At 39.4% G+C, this 9079-nt stretch overlaps 1 protein-coding gene across 1 annotated transcript; it reads right to left on the bottom strand.

The window, feature by feature from the left end:
* Nucleotides 1-253: 253 nt before the first annotated feature.
* On the bottom strand, nt 254-7417 carry LOC111646661 (wee1-like protein kinase). The gene is made up of 10 exons (XM_023396214.2): nt 6455-7417; nt 5547-5761; nt 5018-5084; nt 4051-4223; nt 3411-3679; nt 2703-2792; nt 2443-2528; nt 2181-2351; nt 1712-1857; nt 254-1460 (listed from the first exon to the last, which is right to left on the bottom strand). Exons 1-10 carry the CDS (start codon nt 6941-6943, stop codon nt 1304-1306), a joined length of 1863 nt encoding a protein of 620 aa, XP_023251982.1. The 5' UTR covers nt 6944-7417; the 3' UTR covers nt 254-1303.
* Between the last annotated feature and the right edge of the window lie 1662 nt (nt 7418-9079).

The raw sequence follows: 9079 nt of genomic DNA on the forward strand, positions 1-9079 counted from the left end.
AGAAGTCACATTTGAGAAACAGGAACTGCTTGGGTACTTTTTTTAAATTATATTTGATATATTAGTAATTATCAGCTTAACATTTCAATTCTGAGAGTGCAATTAAAGTGTTTTAATAATGCAGCCGGAATGACGGATGTATCAGATGTGTGCCGACAGCTGTATTAATACTATAATCTGACAGATTCACAGTATTTGTGAAGGGAAGACCGTTCCACACCAAAAAACACTAATCACACTGAACAAAACAAAGTGTAGAAGGTGAGAATTTATTAAAAGAACATATTTACACGTTACAACAGAAAAGGTTTTTGTGTTAGAGGTTACAAGAACAAAGAGATGATGAATACTTTTCTAACAGAAGACGAGCCTCACGGAAAGGAGAAAGAAATTAAAAAAAAAAACAAAAACAAAAAAAAAACAGAACACATGAGGATCCAAGGAACAGGACGATGATTGTTCTAATGCTACAGGCAGGGTTGGCAGCACCAATCAACAGGGAAATCACCATGGATCCATTCAACCCTCACACATAATGAGTTAGCTCACTGGCTTTGGTGACTTTAAACAAGCTGGATGATTTTCCTCAAATGGCAAGAGTTGTTTTCCATCCAAAAAAAATAAAGCACATTAAATGGGGGGTGGACTCCTCTGCTACTTGAAAATAAGAGCCAATGACCTCTGGAACGATCCAACCTGAAACCGACCAAACCCTGATACATATAAAACATCAATAGCAGCAGCTTTTATCTTTTTTCTTTAAAAAAAAAAAAAAAAAAAATTTGTGGCAAGTTCCACGTGTTGCCTCCAAAGTGCTCCATTACAAACACAGAAATCGTCAGTCGTCAGACCCAGCATCAGGCGTTTGACAGGCAGTAAGGTGCACATGGCGACGGCAAGTACATTCACACTGAAGAGAGCTTCACTGCAGCTTTGATCTGCTGCCAACAGGCTTCGGCTTTGTCGAGGGAAGTGCAAGGACAGAGACAGAGAGAGAGCCTGACGTCTATGCAAACTTAAGGAATGACAGAGTGTAAAGGTACAGTAACTACCTTTGAGGAATGAGCTTTTTTTTCCCAAAGTAAAGTCCATCAGCGAAAGGGCTGAACTATGTTGGCAATGAGAGTCTATCGAGATGAGTTCAAGTTCGTTGTGGCAACAGTCTAGAGTTTCAAATGGGCTGAAGAGCCCAAGACCACGACTGACAGGATTCTCCTCCAAAAGAAAACCGGGAGACCGTGTCAACTGAACAGGTCTGAGTAAAGGTCCATGAGCTAACTTCCTGTCACAGTGCAGCAAAGTCTCAGTATATGGTGAGGCTGACCGACCGATTCATCTTCTTTCCGATGATTCTGGAGGTTCTGGGGTTGGACTGGACTGTGGAGCGGGTCAGGATCCTGTCGGTGGACAAAACCTTCTCCTCTGCTGCAGCCCTGGCCATCTGGGCCTTCTTCAGCTCCCTGAGGAAAACAAAGACACACTGTTTAGCCTTCATGAGACCAGGAGGCGAGAATTATGGCCGCATATTTTCATTGTTTTAATTTATATTCAGTAGAGCTAAAACTAAATTAAATTTCACTATAGATTAATCCGTCAATTATTTTCCTGATTACTTGTTTGGTCTGCAGCCATGATAATGAATTGAAATGTCTTTGTTTGACCAACAGTCCACAACCCAAAGATAGTGAGTTTCCTGCTGCTGTGTACTTACTTTTGTAGCAGGGCGTTTTTGAACTTCTCAGCGTTAAGTTCAACTCGTAGCTGATCAGCACTCATTCGGGCAGCAGTGAGGAGCACCGGGTGTTTGATGAGATCAGAAGTTGATGGTCGTCTGGTTGGGTCAGGGTGGATCATCAGCTGAAATACAAGGAAAATATAAGATTTGGTCACAAAAAGAAAAGCACAAGAAAAGCACAAAGACCAACAGAAATCGAGGCAGGGTGCATTTGAGTGCAAATTATCAGTAAGAAATTCTGTTTAGGGCTGAAATGAATTTGGCTCGAATAATTTGTAGATTATTTTCTAAATTAATTGGTTGGTAAATAACCAAAAGCCCAAGTTGATTTATTCAAATAACCAATTTTTTCTGAAAACAGTCTATAAAAGGCTGTAACAGTGTCTCCGGGTCTCACAAACCTTCACTTATTCAAAACAAAGACAAACACAGTGTTGACCGTTACCTTGAGGAGATTGAGAAACTCTGGAGAAAGCACTTGAGGGATGGCGGGCAGTTTTCCCTGTCGGATCTCATGCCACTTGTCTCCATTTGTTGGAAGAGGCTCGGCTCCCGAGGCGTTAACAACAGTCAGAGCCAGAGCAAAGATGTCTGCCTTCGTCAAGTTACTGTAGTCCTGGAGAGAAAATAAAAACAAGAAGTTAGGGACCTTGTTTGAAGCTGTAGTGGTTCAAAATTATAAGTGGTTTTAGAGTTGGATTACAAACCTCTTGTAAAACTTCATTAGCCAGGTACCTGCTGTCACCCTCCTCCACCTGTGGATTGTTAACTCTTGTCACATGTCCAAGGTCACCTGAAGAAGGAACACATACAGAGAAGATTTTAGATGTGAAGACGAGCACCTACGCTTAGTACAAATATAAAATATCAGTATAATAAAAATAATATATATATAATAATAAATAATATAAAGATATAACTTTCAAATGCAGGAGGTCATCATACATTAACTGTGGAAGCATCTTACCAATTTTGTAGACAACACTGGTGGTCAGACCGTCGTCCTCATCACATTCATCACAGCTCGCTACAGATTTCCGCGAAATGAAGATGTTGCCTAAGAAAAAGATATTAACCCCTCCATTAGTTTCTGACCAGAAAACATTGATGTTAAGACTATGACTCTGTTTCTTCACAAAATTAAACTTAATTAACAAGAATTTGATTTAATAATCATTTAATGGTCACACCACCCAAGATATCAAAAACTAGTGGGGATGACCTAGAATCATCTATCAAATCCATTAATTGATTGACATTTGTCACATTTTTGTTATTACTTCTCAGCAGTATATAAAAGTAATTCCCAATAATAACATTAAACACAACCTCGATCTGGACATGCAGCAGAAAATAGATGGAAAGTTTAACCAATTCATGAAAAATATTTGTTTATGGTTCCTTATCAATTTTGAACAACAGTGCTGGAGATTTTCCTCCCAGTTTTAGATAAATTCACATACAAAAACATTTATATAAGTAACTTTACTGGCTGCATTAGGTTGGAAAACATTTTTAAGACCTTTGAAATTAATTTTAAGACTTAAATCCCTTTAAATGCCTTTTATTTAAAGTCTAAAATCAAGGCTGGCAAATATCCTGCTAACTCCTGTACCAATCTACCCACATTTATGACTACTACAGTAAGCCTAATATTACATTGTGATGTACTCACTGGGCTTGATGTCCATGTGTACCAAAGATGTAGAGTGGATATATTTGAGTCCTCGTGTGACTTGTAGTAGCAGGTCTTTCAGCTCCAGCTCCGACAGGTAGCTGAGCCGTCTGTAGTTCTCGGCGATGACATCTGACAGCGTGCCACCGTTGCAGTACTCGTTCTGGATGAGCATGTGGTCGTCTTCAGCCCAGGCTGAGTAGTAACGCACCACATGGGGATGCTGGCCCAGCACGGCGTGGGCATACACCTCCCGTAATGCATTCTGCCTGTGGAGGAGGGGAACAGATTGTTTTAATTAAGGCATGTCTGAGGCAAGTTTTATAGTTAAACTGAAGGGGAAAAAAAATTGCCTCCAGTGTTTATGGTGAACGGCTTATACAAAGGAATTTGTGAATGACTTGGTGCATTATGTACAGGACAGGGGCAGAGAGGGAAATTCTTGTTAAAATCTGCATGTCCACAAAATGACTTGTAACATACAGTCGAAATGCTGGTAGTTTAAAGGATTACATGTCATTAAAGTTTATGACACAATTATTTTACCTTTAGAGCATCTTCCTTGTAAAATTTTGTCACTTTGGACAATCAAGGCACAATCATTGTAAAAGGTTTTCAGCTTGTAATGAATCCAACTTACTCATCTACTGATCCTGCCAAAGGTTTCTTTGACCTCTTGATGGCATAGATGCAGCCATCTAGTCTCTTCACACACTTGAACACAGCACCAAACTCCCCACAGCCAATCTTCTCCAGCTCGAGGAACTCTGAGGCGTACCGGGACATCATGTTGCTTTCCATCATGGTGATTCTCTGCAGGCAGAAGAAGCATATTAACATAACATATTTATTAACATTCAAATGTTTTTGTAAATCTAATTTTTCCAACAAGCTCCAGTCACATAATGAAGCACATTCCAGTTGCTTTCCAAGGGACAATTAGCATAACCATTGAAAGCAACACATTTCCTTAGTGAACTGGTTTTGTCAATTTACACATGAAATGATTTAGAGAAGTGACTTTGTTTCTACATGTTGTCCTTACAGCTACACCAACTATTGCCAAATGTTTCCACTGACTGTGTGGTATTTTTTAAAATTCTTGCATTTGGTTTAAACTAATTTGTTGTGATGTTTATTCAATATGTGTGTACTCAGTGCATTCACTTGTGCTTTTGTGGTATATTTACATTAATAGCTTTTTACAAGAATACAAAACAAAGTAAAGCTGAAACTAATAGTATAGTTTAGTCTTCTGAAATAAAAAAAACTATTTTGATAATGATCAAAAGTACATAATATTTTCCTGCTTTAATTGGTTTTAAATTGTTTTAACTTGAACAGCTTTGTGTTTTAGACAGCTGGTCGACCAAAAATAGTAATTTTAAGAAATCCCCTTGAGCTTTAGAAGTATTTTTCACTGTTTTCTGTTATTTCTCAGCTATTTGATTACACAAATAATAAAAAAAAGAAAGAAAAAAAAAAAAGTTGAAACTCTAAAACCAAGTTTGAGATGAAATTTCTAATGAAAAGAAATAAACCAACTATTTGACTGTGTAAGTGTATCATTTTATGTAACTAATGCTAATCATATAAACATTTATTACCTTGGATGGTGGGAGGACTTCCTCTTCTCCTTCACCGTCACTTGCCTCCATGTCTTCTCCACAAGAGCTGAAAGATCAAACACAATAGTGGACAGTGCTTAGCATTCTGTACAGCAGGGGGCAGCACTGGGGGCTTCACAAGCACATGGCAGAGTTCACCTATAACCATGAGGTCTTGGTTCCCAGCCAAAACCCCTGGCCTTAGTCAACGGCTTTAACGTATCTGGTTAATATAACAATGGGTTTGATCTGTGTACAAGCCAGCAGCTACAGGTGTTCAACACTGCTCTTCACACAAGTGATTAACCGCTTCTTCATTACTGCAATAACAAAGATTTAATGTTATCATAAACCAACTGATCAGGGTGGGAAATATGTAACCAAAATATTGACTGCAGTTTGTCTACTCCAGCAGCAAATTTGGTAAAGCACTACAGTATGCAGGTCTTTTCAGGTGCAACACAGGTATAAGGACAAAGTTATTTCTAGCAAAACAGTTTCAGTCTTAGAAAACATCTGAGCAACATACTCATTCCAGTGTGCCCGCTTCCTGTTGTTTCTCTGCTGCGTGGCAGACTGGATGAGGAGGGAGTCGGGGGTGAAGGGGTTAAAGTTGACCAGAGGTGTCTGCTGTCTCCTGCTGCTGTCTGTGATTGACTTTCCTGAAGGCTCCACATTCTTGAACAGGGCAACTCTCCTGCTGGAGGATCCCGGGCCGGAGCCCCTTGCTCTGGACAACAAACTCTGAAAAAGACAGATTTAGAGCCTTGTTAATTTGAGAACAGCTGCGGGGAAAAACACAAACTTAACATTTAAAAAGGAGACTACTCGATTAAGTGTGTGAAATAAGCTGGGTTGACAAACACTATATGGCTGCTGGTTCTGAAAAAAAGTATTGTGGATATCTGGGTTTAAAATTAGGCGTTTAAAAGGCAGTGTTGTGTAATACAGTAATCACTGTTAGACATGCCCAGACATAAAATTCCAGGTTCCCAAATCATCTGGCTGGCTGACTACAGTGAAAGCATTATGCAATAAGTACAGTTGTACATTAAGTGGGTCACTGGGTCGTTAACTGACACAGCAAAAGTATCCTCTGGAATTCAAAAAATTGAACTGATTTGTTTGTTTAAGCCTGGTGTTGCTTATTTTCGCTGATTTTCTTTCTAAACTAACGTCTGACAAGATCCATAGAGCAGCCAGCTCAATGTTTCAATGGAGCAAACTTATAAAGTTAAAATTTGAGACATGGAGAAGAAACAGAACAAAAGATATTCTGTGAAGTGTGTTTTTCTTCAAGATCGCATGAGCAGATCCAAAGTCTGCTTAATCTGAGGCCCTTGCAAAAAATGTGTAAATTCAGCCACTAATCTCGAAGAAGGTGCTTTTTCAGAAATATCTAACATTTATTTAAGTTATCCATAGACGAGTGCTAACCTTTGGTGTGTGCGGTGTGTCAAAAAGCCGGAGTTTTCTGAAGGTTTTATGCGGAGGTGTGTCGGGGCAGTCTGGGATCGGGGAGCTGGATCCTTCCCCGTCTTCCTGGACATAGGACCGCTCCGGCGACCCTCCGTACAGCCGAGAACTTTTCCTCGGTGACGGTGAACAGTTGGCAAAGATAACACTGCTCGGGGACCGCAGGTGAGACGGTGAACCGAAGCTCTCCTCGTCCCACAGCTCAACGTCGTCGTCCCCGCCGGACTGGTTCAGGGGGCTGCTGCTCCCATCCAGCCGTTTGTCGGTTGTGTCCCTTCGCATTGGCATCGGGGAATCCATCTCCGTGAATCCAGACTCTCCCCCGGTGCTATTATTAACGTCCTCGATGGGGTCATCCTCCCCGTCGCTGCACGTGAACTGTAATTTTTGACGAATCGGCCGAGTTTTCGGGGACGGGGAACCGTGCCGATGGCGACTGTAGCTCGACATTTTCAGGATTTAAACCCCGGCTTCGTCGACGGGAAAATCACGCGGTTGGACCTCCGCTACTGTTGCAGTGGCGTTTCTCGTAATAAAAAAAACAAAAAAACCTTTAACTACCTTAAAAGAAAGGTACGGGTTCAAAAAGTGTCCAAAAACGATTGAGAAATGCTTAATTTTCCGTTACCATCCAAGAAAAAGTTAACGTGTTTGCTAACTCCTTCACGCCCATCCAGCGCAGAGAAATGGCCCCGGAGTTACCTTGTATTCAACGTAATAGTAACGTCCGAAGTCGGCGTTAAACTAAAAACAAACACCACAACTACCCGGTCCACTCGAGTATCGGTATCCGTCACTATCTTCCCGATTGCTTGCCGAGACAGAAATGCGTCTTTCCACAATAAAACCAAACCAATGTTTACAAAAGAGTTTGAATGAGTCAAGAACTAGCCTCTTCCTATCACGCGCGTGGCAAAGGACTTCCCGCGACCGTTGGTCACATGGCTTGGGGCGGCCAATCAGAATCCGTTTCGAAATTTTGAAAGATGGGCGTTCCAGGGAGCCTTCAGGAGGCGTTACGTCATCGGTGGCACAGCAACAATCTGGCGCGAACACTGGAGTCACACAATTACCTTTCAGACAATGCGTCTATTATTGAGACGGTACGATCAAAGCAGCAACGATAGATAAAAAGATGAAAGTCAAAACCAGAGTGGAACCTCATTCCGCTCAGTTTACACAAGACAAATTACAACTAACCATGTCTTCTAGTAATAAAAAACGGTCTACAGTGGTTAAAATGCCCAACCACCACATCAAAATCATAGTAAAAACCGCACCACGTTCAGGTTTGCTCCAATTTATTTCTATATTTAATCAGTAACAATGTAAGCTCTAATGGGTTCTCCATCCTCCAAAGCCAAAATCCAGTGTCAAGACCTGAATTGATTTAGTTTAGATTTTTTTGCTCATTTGATGTAAAGTTGTGTTTTATGAAATTGTTTAGTTTTTTCTGTCAAGACATTAGACACACAGAAAACCCTAGCCAAGATAGGATTATTCCATTGTGTAAGGCTGCAATCAATTATTACTTTATTTATCATTAAGCCTGACAATTGTTAAATTATTCAGTGAATAAAATAATATTGCCTGAAGCGCAAGTGAACATGTTCAAAACACCATCATGTCAACTTTAACATCATTAAAATCTGATATCTTGTACCAGAGAATTTTGGGCATTTTTAATAAAATATTATTTAAATTATTACTGTTATCAACATTGATGCTAATTAATATTCTGTCAATCAACTAATCGATTAATGAATGATGAATGAATAAATACATTTTAAATAAATAAAATAAATAGTCAAGTTATTTCTAGACTACTGGCAGGTTTGTGGGTGTCTGGGGAAATAACCAAACAGCCATGTACACTGGGGGCCCAACAACAAATTTTTGCTCCAGGGCCCCTCAGAAGTTCATCCGGCTATGATTCAAACCAATAACTAAATAATAATTAATTACATCTCTTACTTACTTACTTACCCCCCCACCTCCCCCGTTCATCTACAGCATCTTTACAATCAAGTTAATTTCTAATCATCTTAACTATTTCAAATTTAATCATGTTCAGATGGATGAAGAATTCTGATCTAACTTTAGGTAAAAGTAGCAATGCAACCAAATAAACAAGGTGGTTCAGTAAGACATATATATGCTGATATATATGTCTAGATATACTATGTCTTGCTGCACCTACACGTGTATTTTTAAACCATGAAATAAAAGCAATAAAAAATTACTACAAAAAAGAAATTAGTCATTACCTAGAGCTGTCAAATATAGTGGAGTAAAAAGTACAAGTTTTGCCTCAGAAAAGAAACTAAAAGCATAATATGGAAACACTCAATTTAAAGTGGAAAGTACAACCAAACTATACTGAAGTACAGTTAAATAAATTTATTTATTAGTCTTAACCATTATTTAAGTCTAGGGGGAACTTTAAAAACACACGTTCCAATTCATGGTGGAAAATTGACAAGGTTCTGTTTTCACAATGCTCATCTACTCCACAGATCTTGACAATTTCTGTATTTTGTTGATATTGTCATTAGTTGTTTGTATAATTATTCCTTTTTGTCTAAA

The sequence above is a fragment of the Seriola lalandi genome, unplaced genomic scaffold (assembly GCF_002814215.2).
Source record: "Seriola lalandi dorsalis isolate HSWRI2012SDOR001 ecotype SW California unplaced genomic scaffold, Sedor1 jcf7180002033944, whole genome shotgun sequence".
Lineage (NCBI taxonomy): Eukaryota > Metazoa > Chordata > Actinopteri > Carangiformes > Carangidae > Seriola > Seriola lalandi.